The following is a 24,378-nucleotide window of genomic DNA, read 5'->3' on the forward strand; positions in this document are numbered from 1 at the left end:
CAGTACCCGGGAGACAGAGACAAGCAGATCTCTGTGAGTTCGATGCCAGTCTGGTCTATAAGAGTTAGTTTCCAGGACAGGCTCCAAAGCAACAGAGAAACTCTGTCCTGAAAAACCAAAAAGTTAACTGAAGAAGCCTAGTTATAAAATCAAAAACTGCAATTATACCCCCAGATAATAAGAAATACTATGAATGTCTCTATCACTAATACATATTTTAGGACTTTTTAAGAATAAGTAACACATATGCTTTATTTTTCACTCCAATCACCTAATAAATGTTTTCAGCCACTTTCAGAATATAAATATCTCACTCTGCTCTTCAAAGCACAAAATCATTTTTTAAATAATTTATTTAATTTTGTGCACATTGGTGTGATGGTGTCAGATTCCCTGGAACTGAGTTACAGACAGTTGTGAACTGCCATGTAGATGCTGGGAATGTTTGAACCCAGGTCATCTGGAAGAGCAGCCAGTGCTTTTAACCACTGAGCCATCTTGTCAGCCCCACAACATCATTTTTTAATTATCATGCTGTTTGGATATTACAGTTCAAAGCATATACATTGCAATTCTGATTATCTACTATTGTGAAATAGTTCAAATTTATATATGCCCCACTACTAGAGTTCTTGAGAAAAATTTTCAGATTTTACACAATAACCACAACTCAACAGCCAAATAACTAAATTTATTGTCTACTATAAATAATATGTACCTACAAATAATATGTACCTATACTGTCTTTGGTAAGAAAGCCCCTCAAATGAAGATACTTTATGTTACCTATATACACAACACTGCCCAAAGTGTTCCACTGGGGAAAAAAAAAAACCAACGTACAAATCAGTTTGAGAAAGGGAACAACTTAATTTGCTGGGTGACAAATGTAATTCAAAAACCACTACTGCTCTAGATATTTTGGCTACCCTAGGGATATCATATATACAATGTTTTCAAAATTAATTAAAAACACAAGTCTTTGAAGTCTATCCTCAAGCCTAGAACAATCACCTTCAGTAAAGAAATATTTTTCTTAAAAAAAGATTCAATGTGTGAAAATAATACATAATACCAAAACAACCAATGTGTGGTGTGGAACGCAGTGCTATTTTTTAATACACAAATACAGGAATGAAAAGAAGTAACTGAAGTTCTAGGTAGCTGTAGGGATATCGTCTTATGATTCAGGCTCTCATAGATGACTGCATATATATTACAAGCTCTTTGCTGTATTAATACACTCAATTCTGTTTTAACAGAACTAATGTCACAATATAACTTACTCAGGTGATGGAACAGGAGTTGAAACACGAGTTGATTCAGGCATTTTAGGTGCAGTTGTGGCAGTGGCATTCTCAGATATACTTTTATTTCCTATTTTAAGAAAGATGCCCACATTTGAGTTCAATGTTTAAAAGTTGTACCATAAAATATTTTATTGTAACAAATTAAAAAGAGCTTTAGCCTCTTGAGGAAGGGGAAGAAAAAGGTCAAACACATTTGCTACTAAGGAGTTTTTTCTATTAAATCTAAGTTATCTTAGAAAGACACGACTGTACACGATTACAACTATAAAGAATGAATGTTATTCCTTAACTTATTTGATATTATAAATTTTGCATAGTCTTACATTATTAATATGCTTCTAGACCAAAAAGTTATTAGAAAATGAGGAAGCAAAATGGGTAATTTTTAAGCTTACACTTGGCTTAGTGTTTTTTTTTTTTTAAAATAAAAGGCACCGTTTGTTATTCTTTGGTAATTATATTATTTGCCATTCTCTAAAACAAATGGCTTACTACATTAATATTTCTGCTACACAAAGGAAAGACCAATACGAAGTATCACTAGGACTTCAAATTCTCAGGAAAGAGATGAGGGCATGGAATTATTACTGTCATAGCTAAGAAGAATCAAGTATCAGTTCATTTGGGCAGGGTGGTAGCACCTGCCACCACCCAGACACTAGAGAGACTGAGGTAGGAGGATTGTTAAGTTCAAGGCCAGTCTGGCAATTTAATAAGACCTGTCTCAAAACTAAAAAAAATTTAAAGCCTAGGTATAATGCTCAATAGAAGAGTACTTGTATAGCAGATGTGATGAACTGGGTTGATCAATTCTACTAGGGTGAGAGAGGAGTGCAGAGGGGGCAGGGATCAATTCATGAATTTATGCAGCTGTAGATCTTTCATTAACAAAAGAATCTGTGAAGTTCAATTAATGATGATTAATAGAGGACTGCTAAATTCTTTTCAATGGTCTCTCCATTTCTAAATGAAAATTCTATTTTATTGGTTTATTACTTCCTTTTTCCAGCTATTTTAAAGATGCATAAAATGATTAGGTACCTTCTGTCAAGTCTTCAGTTTTTGCTCCCAGAATATTAGCAGCAATATTCACCATATTTAGAATGGCATCTAAAACAGAATTCAATCAGAAAAACAATACCAATATACCTAAACAGTCTCATTAAAATCTTAATATAATTTTTAAAAAGTCCATAAAGGTCTTTAAGCCTTTTTCTTTGGGTTAGTTACCTTTGTATATCCTATCAAAGTCCAATAAAGGACACAGATTTTTAACCAGAGTAAGTTGACATTTTAATGTTCAGAAGGAATTTTGAATGCAGTTTTTTAAAATAAAATTTCCTCCTATCTTTTACGAAATACTGTGTTTAGCACATTAGAAAATTCAATTACAGTTCAACATATAACCTGGACTGGAACATGAAAAAAATGAGATGCTCAAAATTCATATTTCAGTTTTTTAAAGGTTCTATAGTTAAAAAAACTTATATAAACAAAGCAATTTCTAAAGAGTGATTACATAGGTTAAAAATAAAATGGGAAGATTATTAACCAAAGAAAGGCAGAAATTTACTATTATTAATTTTATATTATCATATAATTATCTATTGATTACATAAACCTGTAATACACAATTAAATTCCTTTGATGACTTTTAAAACTAATTAGGCAAAACAATGTTTTGGGGGTTGTATAAAGCCCCCAATATCTTTGATTCTGTGGAAAGTTCAAATTTTTTAAAGTCAAAACTAAAGTTAATAGGTAGAACAATTTGTGAAGTTGGTTGTTCTGATTTTTTGCCCATCTCCCCCCAGTGGGGAATATTTAGCTAACAAATAAAGATAGTATAAACCTCAATTTCTATATTAAGACATATATAATACATGAGAAGCAAAAAAATGGCAGAATTCCACAAGAATCTGGTGACAGAGTGTGAAGTCTTCTAATAATGTAACAATATTCAGAGGAATTTCCTCAGTCTACCGAGAACTGCCATTTGAAGTCAATTCTTTACTGTCATACATTTATTTCTATTAAAGCACTGAGTAGGCTGAAGCTGTACTAAGCATCCCAAGGTTATCCATTTTAGACTCATCATAAAAGTGATCCATAGAGTCTGCAGGACACTTTTAACAAAAATCAAAGATGTGAAAAGTACTAAGAGAAGGCACATCAAGAAGCCTGAAAGCCAGCTCAGTGTGGTCAGACTCATATATGTGTGTGCAGGGTGGGAAAAAGACTTCTGACTGTTTTAAAGGGGACTCCCAAGTAGAGTAATTTTGCTATACATCTGCCTATGAAACAAAAAAAGTACTTATTTTATTTATCAGAATAACACAAAGGCTGCCACTTTTAAATGTCTTGCCCTTGGATGTGACAAGCTGGTGAACAGAGAAGTAGAACAGAGAAGTACAGCCCTAGCCCTGTTTTGTCACTCACGTTAGACAATACTTAAACTGAGGTATGAGAGGAATGCCCATCGCCTCACAAACCTCATCAGGAATGGAAACTCCTGCTTCTTTATGAACCCACTCTGAATGCCAATAATAGCACCCTTTGGACATGATCCTCTGCTTTACACTGCCATCCAAAGTTCAGTCACATCTGTCAAATTTTTCAATTTTATATTCTCTTGTATTCAAAGTAAACTTGTATCTCAGATTTCCAATTTAGGTCATTAAAAATTCAACAAACAAACACCTACATTAATCTGTATAAAGAACTTATTTTTTGTTATTTTGAACTTAATTTTATTAATAGCTTAACAATAAGACACAGTATTTCCATCTTAAGACTTATCTGTCATCATTTTAGGAGATTGGTTAGTAAAAAAAAAGCAAAATCTGGGAGATTTCTATTTTCTCAGCTCATCTAACTAAAAGAAACAATTTCATTATGTTCATAGAACGTTACCTCTCCCCTCCCTCCTCTTGGTCTTTGGAGACAAAACAACTTTGTAAATAATCTATTCTGATCATTCCCACTTAGAGCCAAATGTGGGCAGCTTTTATCATCATAAGCCACTAAAATCTCTGTAGAATTACTAAAGAAGTAGCATCAAGCACAATCCCAGACTAGATTAATTTCCCTCATTTCTCTGAGTTGGGCAAGTTATACATCCCACATTATTCCCTTAAGAATGAAACATTCCTAGTGACCAAACACCTCCAATACTTCGATGGCATTTTGGCTACAGAATACAAACTCTTTCCTAGTCTACAATGCAGAAATGGGGAATTTTTGTCTATGCTTCAATATTCCAAAATAAACTAACCAAAAGACAACCTCCTTCTATGTGTACTGTTCCCTCCCGGTAATTACTTTACTTCCTCTTTATAGGAACACAAAAAAATGGCAACACAAAATCCACTTACTCAGTCACCAAGTTGTTCAAACTATTGTATTTTACCACATCAAAATTAAAATACATTGACTTAAAATCTGCATTGTCCTTAACCTGTACATATGTGTTTAGGAGATACAGAGATTTCAATAAAATGCAAAACATATATCTAAGAGAAAAGATAAGCTTTTAAGAGTATCAAAGTAGATGGCCCTCTAGTAAATCTACAAGGCAAAGCACCAACCAGTGAAGCAGAAGCATTAGGGAGAATTCTTACTGATCTAAAAGATAAGCAAGTCGCAAGAGCTGTCAAAACAGGCATGCACACATGCTGCTCTATGACAGCCATTTCTCCCTTTGTAATATTCTACAGTATCAAGCATGTCTGCTGATGTATATTTTCTGTGAACAGTAACTATAGGGTAATCATCCCTATTCCAAAACTCTAAAGCCTGAAAGCCAAAATGCTCCAAAATACACTTTTGAGCACTAACAGTTCTTACATCCAAAAGTATGAAATTTTAAATATGACCTCCTATGATGGATCATATTCAAAAGTCAGACACACTACAAATACTGTATAAAATTACCTTAAGCTATGTGCATAAGCTGCAACAGAAATTCATGTTTATATCCCAGCCTCAAGATATCTCATTATGCAAACACAAATATTATGAAATCTAAACTGTGAAATACTTCTGGTTCGAAGTATCTCAATTAAAGGATACTAAATATGTACCCAATAGATAAAGGAAAAAGGATTTTCTATTAAGAGCAAAGTTACAAATTCTGTACAATTTTTAAAAAGGAAAAGTTTGTGTATGTTGGTCCACATCTCTAATTTCAATATTTGACAAGTAGAGGCAGGTGGATGGCAAGTTTGAAGCAACTTGGGCTACACTGATTTTGTTTCAAAAATCTAAAGAGTGGGAAGATAACTTAATACAGTAATAGAGTGCTGGCCTAACATGTGCAAAGCCATAGGTCCACTTTCAGCACCAAAACGCTGGGCTCCACATAAGCCCGATTTCAAGCTCATTTAGAACTGCAAAACTTGGATATTCTATTGTTAAACACGGGTTCTTTAGACTAATTCTACACGCTGTGCACTTCTTCCACTGTTAGCTATCCTATCATAGAGGAGGTACCTAGTCAGGTTCAAAGGCAAACCTGTTTCTTTAGAGAAGACTATACAGACCAGGTCAGTAAACTTCATGACAGCAAAGTAAGACTGTTCTTGGGGCCACTCGTTTTGAAACTTTAAGAGGTATATGTCATTTCAAAAAGTTAATTTTCATACTATAGATCAGGTACCATCTCCCTGTCTCTATCATTTCACTATGTAAATTCTTTCAATACTCAGAACACACAAAGGTAAATAGTTAATTTCCATACTATAGATCAGGTAACGTCTCCCTGTCTCTATCATTTCACTACGTAAATTCTTTGAATACTCAGAACACACAAAGGTAAATAGACTGCCTTTCAAAACCCATAAAGGAAAAAAATAAAGTGTTAACAACTAACACATTTAACAACAACAAAAAAAATTAGACCAAAATAATAGTCTATATATAATTAATTAAAACAGTATATGACAGGCTACATGCAGGAAAATGTCCTACACTGGCATATAACTAACTATATGTTTTAATGATAGCTGTGAACAAACACCATAGGAAGAAAAAAAATAAAACACAGAATATTAACAGGGTTTTCTTCTCTTACCTAAACTATGGTAAAAAACTACCTCGCTTGTGCCCTCTCCTTTCTGGTAACCATTAAAAGCTAAAGATCATTTAGACTGGTTCTAACCATGTAGAAAAAGAAAAGAAAAAGATGCTTCCTCAAAACTAGCTTAACATCATTAAGAATAATGACTATTATGTAACATAAATATATACTTAAAATCATAGTAAAATTCATATATAACATACCATCTTTTTTCACCCCTAGAATAATGTTGTATCACAGCACTATTTTTATACAAGCAATAAAATAAGATTGGATCTTAAGTGAAAATAGTTGCTCAAACCTAAAAGGCCAAAAATTATCAACAGAGGCTAGGATTTAAGCTCAGTGTTATAGAGCTTACCCTCACATATGAAAGAAAACAAAATAAACAAATATAAATGAAGTATAATGAACTAATATGTAATGAACATTACATAAATGGGTTCTACTCTCCCAGGTATTTTTAGTATTTTTATTCTCATCCCTAGGAGACTGCTAAATTTTTTAATCCTCCATGGAGAAGAAAAGAGATAGAAGGAGAAAAGGAAAGATGAAAAGAATTAGTGACTCAACTCCATATAAATGGCATATAAGCTGTTTATTAAAGTTTGCACACACTGGTATGACCTTTAGTTATACAGTTATTAATCTCTAAATAAATAGAAAATTCTTAGTTAAGTTTTGTATTAACCACAAAAATAATATTCCAGTGGGTAGGATTTATCTAAAAGTATCTTTAGTGAGCCTACCCCTAGGTTCACACTAGTTTGGAAGACCAACAAACTAAACCACCAAGTATACCATATCATATTATTACTATTATTGGTGAACACTGGAAACAGCTTTTATATTTTTGCAATTGAACAGAAAAGTAGGCATAAGTATAGATTACTAAGCCTTCACTCACAAAAAATTTACTAGTGTGCTGCTTTCTTAATTTTCTCCCAAGAAATTTATAGTCCTTTCTTCAGTAAGCTTGTCAAATTTGATATCTGATGCTTACATTTTCCTCCTTTTCATCTACTATATTTCATTTCCATGGAAAGTCCATCCAAAAGCTAATATAATTCAAGAGTGGGAGTACAAGCATTCTAAACTACATTGCAACAAACAGCCTGTCAGAAGAAGAGCAAGAGAAACAGACTTTAATAATATAAATAGAAAACCCCAAATACTCACTTGTAGCAGAACCAAGAAGATTTTTTGAAGATTTATCCTCCACAGTATTATAATCCAGTGGATAATCTGTTAAGACAAAAATAACTTTAATGAGAACTAGTTCTACTAAAAGCATTTAAAAGTACCTATATTTTGTCAGTCAACTGAAATATAAAACACTATATAGTAAGTATTAATTATAAACCTAAAACATGTCCACATAAAGAAGTTCAGAAGCCTTTACCCGCTGTAAATCAAGGAAAATACATGTAATGCTGACTAAAAGTATTAAACATATTTTTAACATTTTCCAACCTTTAGCAAATGTCTTTGTATTTTTTGTAGGAAAATGTCAAAAGAAACTTTAAATTGTTCAAATTACAGTTTATACCATTTTCAGTAAACAAAGTAGCCAGGGGATTAAACCTAGACTCAAAGGAGCTTCTAAAAGACTGTGGTCTTAATGTACTTGCTACACGGCACAGGGCATAGCAAAGAACTCAATAGTGACTTCTGCTGTTTCAGAATCATATAAGTTTAACAGATTTTTAAGCCCAGAATTGGGAATACTCAAAATTTATATTGCTGGTGTTACAAAAGAGTCGCAATTGCAAAGAACTCACTGGTGAGTTTGGAATGTAAGGTACAAAGAACTCACTGGTGAGTTTGGAATGTAAGGTAGAAAGCATTCACACGAGAACATCATTTAAGACAGATTTGGTTACTAGGGCTAAAAACAATAAAATAAACTAAAGTGACCACAATTGTTGATTTATGTAATCCATTACTATTGAATTACAAAAAAGAAAAAGAAAGAAAATTCCCGCTAGTCACCTACTTAAAATCACTTACCATAGTCCTCATCAAATAGTTCTTGACGTTCTGACTGATACTGGGAGTCAGCAATTTCTTCATATTCTTCTACCATGCTAGTACCGAAAACCCTAGTAACAATTTCATTGAAGGTTTGCATTAAAATAGAAGTTACTAAGGCTCAACACTTCACAACTCATGAGTAAAAAGATCACAAACACTAGCTTTTGCAATCAAAATAATGTATTTCTTACAACTATTCATCCACTACTTCATTAAAATATAAGTGTAACAAAGCATTTAGAAATATAAGGACCAATCTGTGCTTCTATGTATTATCAACGCAATAAAACAGAAAGTTTAGTAACAGAAAAACAGTAAAAAATATTTTTTTCAGACTATCTTGGTATTTTTCTAAAATAAATTTAAATGGAGGCTCAATACCCTATATCTCTATAGTATTAACTTCACATAAGAAAACATATCTCTTCACTTTAAAAACATTAGTTTTTTTTTATATCACTTGTAAAAACAGGAAATATTTTGCTTTGTATTACCTTATTAGGCTTAAAGGACAAAAGTGCTCTGATCCAAAATGTGATACTAACTCCACCTGAAAAATAGAAGTTGATGAACTTGGAAACCAGCAGTGCATCTGTGAGGTGAGCAGTATATTCAGTCTTCTCATTATAGCATTTCTAAAAGTAAAGTCATTTCCCCCAATCAATACTTGTAAAGCTTTGGAAAATTTCTTATGTAATGCATTAATATGCCATGCTCTGTTATTCAATATTGCAAAAGAGAAGGTTGCTAACCTTTATGTACTTGATGAACATCTGAAGCAAGAGAAAGGAAAAGAAAAAGGAATCAGTTCCAAAGTCTGGATAACATGCCATAAGTAACTTAAGTATCCGCACCCATATGGTATTAAGTGTAGAAGGCAACGCACTGTGACAGGTAACATTGTAGTACTCTTAATTCTTTGCAGAAGCAAAAAAAGTCATAATTTCCATTTAATACCATAATGACTGAAAAGCATAATCTGATTACATGTTAATAGATTAGCTTTAAGTTAATAGTGAAATTATTTCTATAGCCATTGCTATTGCTTTCTGTTAGATTAAAAAAAGATTCTAAAACCATTGTTAAATTGCCATCTAAAATGTATATATCTATGAATAAATGTATAGATTACTAAACAAATTAGTTTACTATGAAGTGTTTCTGGTGGTTTTAAAATATTATATAGAATGTGTTTCAGGGAAAGCATAAGTTTTTCATATATAACTAACACAAGTGAAAGATGCTTCACTTACAAAATGCAAATTTTAAAAAGTAATTTGTTTATTTGTATTTAGTTCCTTTAGTGGAGCAGAAACCAGTTAAGAATTTGTGTGCACAGACAGCACTGATCACTAATCACAAGCAAATGGTTTTCAGACTTTTCATAAACAATTCAAAACATTCTATACAGTTCTTCTCCATAAAATTGGGAGTTTTACATGGCAATTTTTATACTGAAATTATCCACTGCATTTTCAATATTGAATCTAGCACTTTCATACTGAAATTAGGAATACTACAAGTTTACCCATTTGTAGAAATCAATTTGAGTCATGCTTTAAACAGAGAGAGTAAAATCCCAGAAGACAAAATCAAGTAGCTATAAGTTTTTACAATTTAAAGAAGAATGAATAGAAGTTAGAAGTTCTGCAATTCTAAAAGGCCTTATTATTAACATTATGGTACTTTAAGAAACCTCTCTTACTTTCTATTACAGAAAAAGGGGGGTAGGAAAGAGAGGCACAGAAACTTCCAAATATTATTTAAATTCAACTCAAGACAGTTGGTGAAGGAAGCAATGGAAATAGTTATGTGTCTAAATTTTTATCTGAAACTGCTAAATGGGCATAAAATGTTTCACCTGAATATAAAAAGTGGAGTCATAAATAAATTGAAAATAAAATTGAATTAGATTTTAAAAATTAAAAACAGATCAGACCTACTTAAAAGATTCCAATAGTAGCAATGTTTTAAGTCTCAAAATCGAATACAATTCCAGGTTGATGACAACTTACAGACGCTAAAGCATGCTAGCATGGTGCTGCACCACTGTACTTCACAGCACCTGGTCAGTTAGGCCAGGTGGCTACGAGAGACTCAGCCTCAAAACAAAAACAAAACTCCAAAACAAAACTTATATTTTGGCATTTTATTAGAGCCAGAAATAATTTTTTTTTGTTCTAGGTTACCAAGAAAATAAAAATGTCAGAGTACCATCTGTCTCATAAAAAATGCATAGTAGTAAGATGTATTTAATTAAATAGTATTATGCTATAAATTTCCTCTTAGTTTCTCTGATTTCTAAATGAGCAGGGGGAACAACTATAAGATTTTCATTACAGGAAAGACATAGTTCTATATGCATAAAGATTACCTTTACATATTTTGCATACATCTGTTCATCCAGAGGGAAACTCTGGACATTCCTCTCATCTCTACCATGGAAAGTGCCCAGCTTGATCCATTTATTTGTGGGATATCTAGAAAACGAAAATAAATGTATCATGTACAGTTCTTCTTCTCATGTTAAGCACATTGAATTTAAACAAAACAGGCCTTTAAGTTAATTTTTTTTTAACTGACAAATTCTACTTCACTGAAAAGGGCTACTTGAACAATCATATTAACAAACAGAAGACAAGGGACAACAACATCTTACTGTATTTAAACTGATATCCTCCATTGCTGATTTCTTTAAAAGGGAATCTAGCATTCAAACTCTACACCTGTTATTGTTTGTAATGTTTAAAGAGCTCAAAATACCGAGTTCTCTCTTCTCATCTTTAAAAAATATGCATACTTCAATTTTCAGAGCTAGGTATTATCATCTAACACATACAGTATTGGGGGAGTAATCTGAAAAAAAGGTTAATAACAAAACAGTAAATGGAATTCTGAAGAAATTTTGAGAAAGCTTTCAAAAGCTGTACAGACACAATAACGACTGTGAAGAAAAGAAAGACCACTGCAACTCTTCAATATCAATGGCAGCGCATAGTGACGTCACAACAACCCTTACGGCAAATCACTAGCACACTAATGTACTTGTAGAGCAGATAAACACCCTGACTGTCAGATAAAATTAAATTCTAATTAAAACTGCTATGCTTAAAAGACAAAAGTCTCAGGATGTAAGAAATATGAAGATGCACATTTTAGTGGAATAAAAAATACACATGAAAAGCTGGAAAGAATATATTAAAATCCTAAGAATAGTAAATTTTCATTACCAGGAACAGAATATAGTTCTCTAATTTTTTAAGATTTTCATTTCTTCCATAATCATTCAAGTAAAACAAGTTTTTGAAACCCTTCACCGAAAATAAACATTGTGATATAAAATGAAGCATGTTTTTAGTAAGTTTTAAAGAACTGTCTGAAAGCAATAAACATAATGATTAAAAGTTACATAGTTCTAGATTGGAATCTTGCTTCTCCCAAATAACTAATCATGTGACTTAAGCAAACTAATCCCCATCTGTGTCTTCAACTTATGAGGGAGTAACATAACAGATTGTATATTACAAGAGCTAAGATAAATCATTAACACGAGCCCACAATAAAATATTACTACAAACTGATATTAAAATAAAAACTAAGATAATATAAGACAACAGACTGGCATGTGCATTTAATTTTTATTCTGAAATTTTATCATGGACTCTTTAAGAAATAACTTAAGAATTTATTTACCTGTCACTGATAGAAACCAGAAAGTCTTTGGGAGTAGAAGAAAATAATTCATAATTTGCAATATCAAACTGTTTGACTTGAATTGGCTCACAAAGTTCAATAACAAACCTTTAAAAGAAAATAAGACAGTTACTTAAATAAATCAATCAAACTGGTTCATATTAAACATCTGTATAAACTAGACATCTACAAGTTACTAAAATGTAACAAAAGAGTAGCATTAGTAACCTAACTTACACATAGTAAAAATGTCTTGATCAGGACAAGCATCTTAAAATTACCTTTCTTTTAATGAAATGATTTTACAAAAAAAAATTTGTGACATTATAAACTGGCAAGAATAATCTGATATATACTGAGTATGAAAGTCTTTGATCCAGCAATATACTCTTTAAAATTATCTGAAGGCAACACTGCCCCAAATGTCACCTTTATATTAACATTTTGCAAAGGTTATTGAAAAAAAGCAAAAATGTCTGTCCTAATAAATATTAAGCCGAAAAGGTTAAAAATTTATGGTCTTCCTGGACAATGAAGCAGCAAATGTCCATTAAGATTAAGATCAATGGTTCACTTCCTATCACTTAGACATCCCCCCCACCAAAAAGGAGGGGATGTGAGAGGCCTACAAATATAGTAAAATGTCATATTACAACTACTTCGGGGAAAAAAAAAGGTCGTAAAAGTATGTTTCCACTTCTATCAGGTGCAGTGTGGTCAGATTTATATTGAGGTCTTTAATCCATTTGGACTTGAGTTTTGTGCATGGTGATATAGATAAATCGATTTTCATTCTTCTACAGGCTGACATTCAGTTATGTCAGTACCATTTGTTGAAGATGCTTTCTTTTTTCCATTATATAATTTTAGCTTCTTTGTCAAAAATCAGGTGCTCAAAGGTATGTGGATTAATACCCAGGTCTTCAATTCGATTCCATTGGTCAACGTCTCTGTTTTTATGCCAATACCAAGTTGTTTTGATTACTGTGGCTCTGTAATAGAGTTTGATGTCAGGGATGGTAATGCCTTTGGAAGTTCCTTTATTGTATAGGATTGTTTTGGCTATCCTGGGTTTTTTTTTTTTGTTTTTCCATATGAAGTTGATTATTGTTCTTTCAAGGTCTGTGAAGAATTGTGTTGGGATTTTGATGGGGATTGCATTGAATCTATAGATAGTTTTCGGTAGGATTGCCATTTTTATTATGTTGATCCTTCCTATCCAAGAGCATGGGAGATCTTTCCATTTTCTGGGGTCTTCTTCAATTTCTTTCTTCAAAGCCTTAAAGTTCTTGTCAAATAGGTCTTTCACTCCCTCGATTAGTGTTATCCCAAGATATTTTATGTTATTTTTGGCTATTGTAAAGGGTGATATTTCTCTGATTTCCCTCTCAGTTTCTTTATTCTTTGTGCATAGGAGGGATACTGATTTGAGTTGATCTTGTATCCTGCCACATCACTTAAGGTATTTATCAGCTGTAGGAGTTCTCTGGTAGAGTTTTTGGGGTCACTTATGTACACTATCATATCATCTGCAAATAATGAAAGTTTGACTTCTTCCTTTCCAATTTGAATCCCCTTGATCTCCTTATATTGTCTTATGACTATTGCTAAAACTTCAAGAACTATGTTGAAGAGATATGGAGAGAGTGGACAGCCTTGTCTTGTTCCTGAGTTTCTCTCCATTTAATTTGATGCTAGCTGTTGGCTTGCTGTATATTGCTTTTATTATATTTAGATATGATCCTTGTATCTCTAATCTCTCTAAGACCAAGCTAATTTTTCCATTCTCATTTTTTACATAGAATGTTCCCCTGTTTCAAAGATAAAAACTGTATTAATATATCATAAATATTATATATAAAGATATTTCAGGTAAATGCACCATCAAGTCAATTCACTTGGAAAACATAATTAAATAACTATATAACCCCAATAAAAAAAGCCTCATATTATAGGAAATACTAGTACATCGGTTACTATAGCTTATCAGATTTTTCTTTGCCAATCTTTCACTATACCTATACTGTAGAAGCGCAAAAATGCATGCCTATTTCCACCTTGTCTGATGGTCAGAGTCGGAGGTTGCTCAAAGTGGCTCTCAAGTATAGTTGCATGTCCCAACACAAGAAGTGATTATTTAATACTTTTGACATTAAGATAGTCCATATGAGTAGGACCATGCCATCCAGACAGGTGGTCAGGATATGAAAATGTACTTTTGCTCCTTCTTTTGTAACTATGAGGTCACCTGGTGAGTGGTTGTCTTCAACCACTTGGTCTAGAGCAGCTTCTCTGCCTAAACAACAGAATGTTAATGATTTGATATCTCATTAAAGATTAATTGCTTGAGGTGGCCTTTGTATTATGTTAATAGTCTTTTGTTCCTTTCCCCCCAGCCCCCCATTTGTAATGAGTATAAAAACATACGGAAAAATAAATGAGGACAATTTTTAGAATTCACGGAAATGCCCTCCCAGTACTTTCTGTGGTTTATGTTCTTATATTTTTCATGCGTCTTCATATTCTTTACATATATTTCAAAAACCCCACACCCATACCCTGGCAAGAGGTATTTTTGTTGGTGCTGGTCCACGACACTGTATCTCTCGTTTTCTCATAGAGAATGTGTAAATTTAAACTAATGTTGTATAAAACTATACTAACAAATTCAATTTCAATATATTCTATTAAGCATCTATAGCACAGGAATCTTACAAATCTAAATATATAAAATTCATGACTTAGGCAAATCTATGAGTGAAGAAGAGATGGCAGAAGAAATAAACGATGACAAGATCTTTATGAAGATAAAGGTGGAAGCATAAACATTAGATACTACTTTTAAAAGAATAGATCTCTGATGCAAGAAAGACAATACTTTGAAATTTTTATTATAAAACTGAAAATATTAATTTATTTCTACAATATGTAATTTATCAAAAACTTGGTTTAAATCTACAATTTCCACAGTGTAAGGTCTTACCTACATACAGGCTTAGCTGTCAAGTTACTACATTTTTGAAAAATGATTGGCTATAAAGACTCTAACTTCATGGATGGATTTATCCGGTCATGAATTTAGATCTGAATGAACTAGCAGGACATAGGGCCTACTTGAAGAAAGTAGGAGCTGAGTTTTAGGAGGTTATCTTTTCCCACAGACCTTTCACCTGTCTCTGCTTCCTGCTCATCATGAACAGGCTCAAAATATTAGATCCTTAGACTGAAACTGAAGTGAAATTAAATTCTTCCTCCTTTGGCTTTTTTTTTTAAAGGCATTTTATATTACAGAAGAGAAACTAACTACCACAAAAGGTAACTCAAGAAGAACAGAAAATCTAGTCCCCAAAAATTAAATATTTACAATATAAGGTAGACAGAATAGTACAGTATCCCAATGCATAAAAAGAAAAGGCAAAATTTTTGAGTATGAAATCAGTCTGGGCTACAAAATACATTCAGAACTAGCGTAGGGTAGCCCACAAACATCTGTAACTTCACTTCAAGAGGCTCTAATGCCCCCTCCTGGCCTTACTGAGGATACCTGGCACACATGTGGTACACATACATGCAGGCAAAACACTCCTAAGATATCTTAAAAACAATAATAGAGGTGCAAAGTTAGCAGCACTGCCTTTAAAATACAGAATGAGTTGAGAATGTGTTGTCACTTTCTATTCAGCAATTTTCAAGGTGGCATCATCATGTTGATGAAAAGTCAACGTGATAAGGAGAACTGGAAAGTTTTAAAAGATTACTTTATAGTAACACTATATAGAATTCCCTATATAGAAGCTTCTTGACTACTTTCTGTAAGCAACAGAAAAAAAGAAGGCAGCTCTCTCTCCATATACATATATACACACATATATATCATATATATGTAGTATATAGTATATAATATATAATATTGTGCATCATAGCATATAATATAGTCTATACATAAGATTATGTACAGTGCATTAATATAATAATATATAATATTAATAATATATATTATTGTGCATTATAGTATATAATATAGTCTATACATAATAGATTATGTATAATAGATTAATTGTATCTCTACATATAACAGTTTTTAGAGGTTTGCTGTGGGATAATGTTCTTGTACCTTGCAAAGAGATGTCACTTGTATTGTTTTAATAAATGCTGATTGGCCAGTAGCCAGGCAGGAAATATAGACGGGCAACCAGACTGGGAGAATTTTGGGAAGAGGGAAGGCTCAGTCTGCTGTCATCAGTCAGACACAGGGGAAGCAAGATAGGAATTCCTCACTGAGTAAGGTACCAAGCCATGTGACTAAACACAGATAAGAATTATGGGTTAATTTAAGTCATAAAAGCTAATTAATAAAAATCCTGAGTTAATAGGCTAACCAGATTATAATTAATATAAGCCTCTGTGTATTTTGTTGATACTGAATGGCTGTGGGACCAGGAAGGAAAGAAACTTCCATCAACAGAGGTTCTTAAAATAGTAAAAAAGCTGCTGAGGTACAAAATTCAGAAAAGTTATGGAAAAGGGTTAAATATGTTAAACAATAAGGATGCTTATTTACTGGTAGAAAAACTCAGTAGCCATCATTTAAAGTTTCAATACAATTTCAAATAAAATAAAATGGAAATCAGGAGTTCAACAAGAAAAGTTAAAAACAACAGTAATCAATAAGAGGCAAAAGAATAAAAAGTCCTAATGTACAATAATTTACCCTATTAGATATTAAGATCTGAAAGGCTATACAGGGAATTGATGCAAATAATGATGAACTGACCAACGGACAGAAGCATTTTAACAAAAGTGCATGTAAGGAAACTTTGTGATAATGGTTTTGAAGCTAAGAAACAGAATAAAGTACTGAATAAAAAATTATCTCAAGAGGAAAATGAGGAAGTTGGGAAAGAATTCTTTCTAAACACAATGTAAGAAATAATTCCAGAGAGATCAAAACCAAGTGAAAAGTTTCATCAAAAGACACTATAGAGAGGTTGGGCAGATGGCTTAGTTGGCAAAGTGCTTGTAACAATATGTAACATGTATGTCTATGTGCACTACACTGCCTGCTACCCAGAAGCCAGAAGGGGATGTTGGAGACATTGGGCCTGGAGTCAGATGATTGTGAGCTGTCATGTAGGTGCTAGAAACCAAATCTGAGTCTTCTAAAAAAAAAAAACAGTAAGCACTCTTAAGCTGTGAGTCAGATGTCCAGTCCCTTCAATTGGCTTTTAGAAATAATAAAATAATGCAATATGCGAGGTAGTGGTGGTGCGCGCCTTTAAACCCAGCACTAGGGAGGCAGAGGCCTGCAGATCTCTGTGAGTTTGGTCTACAGAGCAAGTTCCAGGATAGCTAGGGCTAGGCAGTGAAACCCTGTATCAAGAAACCAAAAATAAATAAGTAATAAATAAAATTGTAATAAAAGTGTATTGTTTCCCCATAAATCTGTTCCCATGTCTATAGTATTCATTAATCAAAGAATTATAAAGCTGTAAAGCCAAAATAATAGAGCATTTCTTAGATGGCTTTTTCTTCTACATACCAAATTACTAAGAGCTGTCAATTTTACCTGCTTAAATGTCTTTCAGATAGAGTGCTCTCTTCTGTACTCAAATTGCCAATTATATAGCTCAAGGTCATGATTTCAGAGCAAGGCTGTGAGAACAGTCTTCCATCTCATTTCTCTACTTCCACTGCATTTTCCTGTAGGCCATTCTTTTTTTAAATGCTAATGAGATAATGTCACTTCTTTAAAATAAATGTTAGCCTACAGGTCTTACAAACTGTTAAACTGTAGGAGAATGCTTAGTGGGGAAGTGTTAGGCAAGTTTGAGGACCAATGTTTAGATCCGCAGCACTCAGGTAAAAGCTGAGTGTGTATGAGAACTGCCAATAATCCCAGAAAATCCGAGGAGCAAGCTAGCTATCTAGATAATGGAATCAGCAAACTCTGGGTTCAACTGAGAGACCCTGCCTCAATATCTAAAGTAGAGAATGAATAAAGAAAACACACCAGACCTCCATCCAGAGCAAGCATTGTATGCCCACACAGACTCTGAGTGAAACACACACACACACACGGGATGGGGTGGGGGAGGCATGCACATTGTCAAATTGAGTACACACATACAGCACCAAATGGTCTGATTGTAGCTAGACTAATGCTCTGACCTCATCATAATAATACCTATATTTTTTGTCATACATAATTTTACTCTTATTTTTGCCACTACTAAATTATTTCTATATAGTCATCCAGTCATCTACCATTGCCTATGTGTCCTTCAAGATTCAGCAAAGGAGCAGGCCTTTAATCCCAGCACTTGGGAGGTAGAGGCAGGCGGATCTCTGTGAGTTCGAGACCATCCTGGTCTACAAGAGCTAGTTCCAGGACAGGCTCCAAAACCACAGAGAAACCCTGTCTCGAAAAAACCAAAAAAAAAAAAAAAAAAAAAAAAGATTCAGCAAAGGAATTACACTCTTTTAAGAATTTCTCCTTCAGTTTTCTATCTCTTTCTAGAAAACTCCAACAGTACTTTTGATCAGGCCTGTCAGTGTTAGCACTTCTGTTACCTCCTTAAAAGGAAAAAGTTTGTTCTCAATTTGGAAGTGATATCAATACTAATAAATCATAAATGCCCATTAAATTACATAAATATAGCAATCTTACCCCAATAAAAAATGCACACATATAAAATACACTTTGTAAAATTTTACATTACTTACCAAATTTTAGTGCTGCAAGGATTCAACATATAAAGGTCCATATTTTCTATAAGAATAGCAGATGTGCTCTGTTTCAAGGCAAAGAATATATATTAAAGAAAAACAGTTTAAAATACTTTAATTCTAAAATTTTCCAAGACTCCTGTATTTTAGGCTTTTAAAATAAGCACATGATGGAATACATAAGGAGAAAAAACTTAACTAAATGGTTAAAATTTTCCATTAAGGCTATAGCATTAAATTAGCCTTATATCAATTATCATTTTGAAACTTACAATGTCTGTTATTATAAAGGAAAAATAACTTTTTATGAGCTATTTTAAAAGTTAAATAAGGTTATTAAATGATACTTTTAAAGGTGCAATGTTATCAACCAATATAACCAAAAATCGACACTACAAAGTATTTAAAAGCATAATGTACTAATTAATAAAGTTGTAAAATAACTCTAAAAGACAGTTATCATAAATGTCTGTTTTTAAAAAGTTGCTAGTTTCTTGTATTTTCTTTTTTAAAAACTTATATACTATAAATACCTTGGCTTCCGGATTAGCTGCCAAAATTTTGGCGCCACATTCTACTGAGGCATAATTATTTCTATTTTTCTGGACCTTTTTGGTAGCATGTGGACCTCCATTAGAAGATGGATGCAACGACTGACCTGTAGACAAACCTCATTATAAACATATATATAATGATTATGATGAAAATATCCCCAAGCAACACAATGATCTCAAAAGTAGCAAACAGGCTGTTTTCCAGAAATGAACAGGTTTTAACTCTTAGAAATACAGCTTTAAAATAAATGAGAAAACTCAAGCCAGGTATAGTGGCATATGTGTGCAATCCCAGCATTTGGTATGCCATGCAAAGAGGATTGCCATGAGTGTGAAGCCAGCTTGTACTTCACTGTTAGCTCAAGGCTGACCAAGGTCACACAGGGGCCTATTTCAAAACTAACAAACTAGTAATTCAACGTGCTCTAACATATTAGTAATAAACTACAAAAATCCACATTACCTGAGCTATGTCTGAGAGCATAAAATGAAGATCATCCATGAGAATAGAATAAAGCCTGACTTTTCATGCTTTACCTTTTCTACTTCTAACTCAAACATCAACAGTTCTTAACTCAGAATTTTTATACAAAATGTTTAAAGCTTTCTGACCAAACTCTCCTCATTCTATTTTCCCATAAATCGGAAGTGATATCATTATTCCTTCTTATTTTACTATCAGTGGATAATCTCTAAGAATGGAATTTAATTAAGGTTAAAACTGTACACTACCAGTAAATGGCAGGTAATCTGCCATGTGGTGAATCTCTCTGATGAAGTTTTTAGAAAAGAGCATTTTTAAAGAGCTCCCTCAAATAATTAAAAAATTAGAAAAAAGTTAATAAAATCCCAGTGCTTCCTTACTTTTTTCTTTTTCTACTTCCATAACTTTCTTCTTCCACTCATCAAATGTTGGTATATCTTCTGGATCTTTGGGACCTGTGACAGGTGCAGGGTCAGTTTCTCCCGACTTTGTATATTCAGAGCTCTGAAAGAAATGCCAAAACACCAAAACAAAAACAACAAACTTTAATCTTTTAAAAAGATTAATAAATAATGAGTGTAAGCACAAATGTTTCTTCAACAGTAAATTAAAGTTTAATTTTTGTAATGAAAACTATTTTAACATGAAATATTAATTTACTTAAAAATTCAAGTTCATATAAAAGAAATGAAACTTCCAAGCATTACAAAATACATTCCTTTACATGTTAGTGACATAAACATAATTTATCTTAAAAAATAAACAGAATTCTATATCCTAAGCAAATTCATTACTCATTCAATATATATATATATATATGTATTTCTTTTGAATGGAATAAAAATATATTTTCAAAATTTTTCAAAAAATATTTCTATTCAAAAAGAAAAAAATGTATTTTGAATGAGTAATATTTCTTTTTCAATATATACATATATATATTTACTTGCAATACAACCACCTTCAAATAAATCTAAGACGTACACACCTACTTATTAAAGGAGTAATTTTAGATGTAACATTGTTTTTATAAAAAGTAACAAGTATTATAGGCTCAAAAATTTTAAAGTAATTTTAAAATGTTATTTTAAAAGCCCCAAGATTATTTTACTTTAAAAGAACACACACAAAAAAAGTGATCATATCTCATGCTAGCAAAAGGGTTTAACAAAAAAAAAAATGGATGCATGAAATACACTTTTAAAAACTCCATGCACTGGTTATATAAAAATTAAAAATAAAATTATGCCAATAAGTTACATGAAACAAGTCTCAAGAGTGATTTATAGTATTTTCAACCAACAAAAAAATGTATGTAAATGACTGAAAATCAATAAGCAAAAGAAGTAGAAGCAAGAAATTCAGCAAAAGGAAAATATAATCATAAAAATAACCACGAAAAGCTAATAAAATCAGATACACAAATCCTACCAATCTGATGGCAGTTTACAGTGTGACAGTCTTGGCAAAGTGTGACATGTCTAATGCATTATGGGGAATCTATCAGATTGCTGAAGGAATCTTAAAAACAGTATTTGCAAAATATATATACCCACTAATTCACACTTCTGTACATTGTCAGTAAAAATGCTTGTATGTTATTTTTTTAAACGTGTGTAATTGCACACTGCAACACTACTTCTAATATAAGGAAAACAGAAACTTAAATATTCCTCAAGTGAATAATTGTAACAGAATAATCAAGAAGCACAAGAGACAAATCCCAATGTCAAAACTGAGTAAAAGTCCATATAAAGGCAAGAGCATCAGAACACTCTGTTTGAAAGTCCTCAAATAAAAAAATATAAAATCCCCAAATGTATGTTAGCACGGTCTGAAGAGGAGCTATAATCAGGAAAGGGCACACGATCTTCTTTTTTTTTCTTTTCCTAAAGCAGAGTAATTTACTTACCTAGTCATGTCATGTTTTAACCATTTGGGTATTACAAAAACAACAACAACAACAAAAAAAAAAAAAAACCCTTAATGTGCCTATTAACAAAGTCTATTTAGAAAACTAGCTCTGGTAAATAATTAATTATAAAAAGTCACTTGGCTGAGATAGTAAAGCCCCCAAAACAAAAACAAAAAAGCGTGTACATTCTTTGAGTTCTAGGTAACAAAGTTCCTCTCACCAAATAACAGATCTAACAAAACCATAAAATCCATTTCTAATGCACTGTCTACAAATGGAACCACCTTCTAAAACACTATGTGTCTAATGGTGTCACTATCCTGCAAATCTTAACAGCTGCTGCAAAGAGCTGCTTTCACTGGAAACCCAAGTGATTCACATGAACTTAACTGGGCAAAATTATTCTAAATTGAATACTCGTGTTATTTCTAACAGTCTTTCTGGGATACTAATTTGTTCAGGAGGTAATTATACATTTAATTAAGATTTCATTCTTTTGCTTATTAGCACAAGTTCACAGTCTAAGGCCTTAGATACTGTGGGTTGGCTACTAGTTGAAAACAAGTAAATTTAGGACAGAGCTGGCTGCCAGGCTTCAATTCGTATTTGATACTGAAAGAGCTCCAAAGGAGACATTTTTAATGTTTGCCTATTTTGGGGGTGTGATATTTGACAAAAGAACCTTAACAGATGATCTGGTTCCACTGAAAAAATTAAAGTGAGTTCTTTTAAGAACCTGGACTACAGAAAACTGAGTTGTTTTTCCAGGAAGCACCACAGACAGACACATCTGGTCTTATCGATAGTATAAAGCTCTGAAATATAGGTTAGGAAGTTTAAATGAAAATTCACTAAAATGAATAGAACATCCCAAACTAAAAGGAATAAATGAAAATGAGTGGCTGGTATTTTAAATTTCTCTTTCATTCAATTTAGTTTGCTTTCAAGATGAGGAAAAGATCTCATCTCTGCTTCACCGTTATATAAAGTCCCTCTTTACTGTAAGAATAATGTTTCAAGACTGAAGTTTAAAATCTAGTTGCAACTTGCACATAAGTAACAAAAATGTGCCCTTAAAATATTCTAGCTGAGAAGCATGTATTTGCCCTTATTGAATTAAATCATATTTTCAATTTAATGGTCGTGGCATCTATTATAGCTCTAAAACATTGCTTAAGTGAGGACTTTACTTATATGGCCCCAAATAGCTGAGATGGTGGGCAGAAAGATGTATAATTATATATAAAACCAAAGAGAATCTATACCAGAACACTTATATATTTAAAAACTAGTCAGATTATAAAGGAACTGTATGTTATATATAGAAGCAGAGTTCATATCAGCTTTATGCATATCTCTAATCTTATAATAAATATAGTTAGCAATTTTTTTCAAGATTCCACTAAAGTACATTACATAATGGATGGAGACAGTCAAGGTTATAACTCACCTCATTTTTCACAGTAACTGAAGCATTCAACACAGACTTTGGATCATTGCCATTTTGTTCACTCACTGAAACTTTTGATTCGAATTCTGATTTTGTTATCTTTTCTTTGCCATGTGAAGATGACACATTGTCTATATGCTGGCCAACGAGGCTATTTAAAAGTAAAAGATACATTAAACATATTTTAGCTGGATAAAAAGTTTTATACAATTATGATTATCAAAATTCCAGTTGTAATAGTAGTTATTATAGAATCCTATCACAATCAGATGTGGTGGTGCAGGTCTGGAGTCCCAGCACCTGGAAGGCTGAGCCAGGCAGGAGTATCCTGTATGTGAGGCCCACCTGGGTTACATTAAGTTCTAGCGGTCTACACAACAAGATGCAGTCATGCTAAAAAACAAAATGAAAAAACAAAGAACTGTACTAAAATGCTTACACTCACCTTTCAGGCGGACTGACAAAAGCAGGCTGTTCAACTGGAGCATCTGCATCAGGAGCCTCACCAGCATCACAGTCAACTTCAGACTGCTCCGTTTCACCAGGCTTGGCTAGAGATAAAGTACCAGATTTTTCTATTTCACTAAAAGAGGAAAGAAAAAACAATAATCCAATAATTTAATTGACTTAATGCAAATTTAAAATTCTAATAGTGGCACTGAAACATAACCTAAGCCTCCAAAAGAAGAATGTTTTGTGGATCTATGGAATGTTTTTAAAAATTATTTTTAAATTGGACACAATGGCATATGCTTTTAATCCTAGTACCTAGGAGGCTAAAACAGGACTGAGAGGCCAAGGCCAGCCTAGGCTTTTTATTTTAAATCATGTACAACCAACCATCTGTGAGTGTACCTAGTTCTAAAACACTACTGAATTTTAAAACACAACATTAAATTAGTATTTGGTCTAATAAAAGATAAGACCTTAGGTTATTTTTCTAAGTGTATCTTCTCTAACATTCAATTTCTGTTCAAACTGAATCTATTAATAGTATTACATACAGCAAAACTACCAATTATCTCAGGCCATTCTGCTAAAGATTTACTGCACTTTTACAATTTTACTTTTGAAAGAACTGTGATAATATTTCAGTATTTTCCCCTGCCTTACTTGTAATTCACAATCCTTTTTA

At 32.6% G+C, this 24,378-nt stretch overlaps 1 protein-coding gene across 6 annotated transcripts in view; it reads right to left on the bottom strand.

The window, feature by feature from the left end:
* Window positions 1-24,378, bottom strand: part of Suco (SUN domain containing ossification factor) — a 59,220-nt gene that overhangs the window by 18,099 nt on the left and 16,743 nt on the right. For 2 of the 6 annotated variants that reach the window (XM_075988397.1, XM_075988398.1), the window contains exons 5-17: window positions 23,689-23,826; window positions 23,244-23,394; window positions 20,259-20,382; window positions 19,374-19,510; window positions 18,838-18,905; window positions 12,115-12,222; window positions 10,796-10,901; window positions 9,174-9,194; window positions 8,916-8,971; window positions 8,398-8,489; window positions 7,567-7,632; window positions 2,352-2,420; window positions 1,287-1,377 (exon numbers count right to left, since the gene is read on the bottom strand). In XM_075988397.1, the coding sequence (XP_075844512.1) occupies window positions 1,287-1,377; window positions 2,352-2,420; window positions 7,567-7,632; window positions 8,398-8,489; window positions 8,916-8,971; window positions 9,174-9,194; window positions 10,796-10,901; window positions 12,115-12,222; window positions 18,838-18,905; window positions 19,374-19,510; window positions 20,259-20,382; window positions 23,244-23,394; window positions 23,689-23,826 (1,227 nt within the window). The remainder of the gene's footprint in view (window positions 1-1,286; window positions 1,378-2,351; window positions 2,421-7,566; window positions 7,633-8,397; window positions 8,490-8,915; window positions 8,972-9,173; window positions 9,195-10,795; window positions 10,902-12,114; window positions 12,223-18,837; window positions 18,906-19,373; window positions 19,511-20,258; window positions 20,383-23,243; window positions 23,395-23,688; window positions 23,827-24,378) is intronic. The other 4 variants (XM_075988394.1, XM_075988400.1, XM_075988396.1 and 1 more) reach the window with 3 other exon arrangements.

Source organism: Microtus pennsylvanicus, chromosome 10 (genome assembly GCF_037038515.1).
Source record: "Microtus pennsylvanicus isolate mMicPen1 chromosome 10, mMicPen1.hap1, whole genome shotgun sequence".
Lineage (NCBI taxonomy): Eukaryota > Metazoa > Chordata > Mammalia > Rodentia > Cricetidae > Microtus > Microtus pennsylvanicus.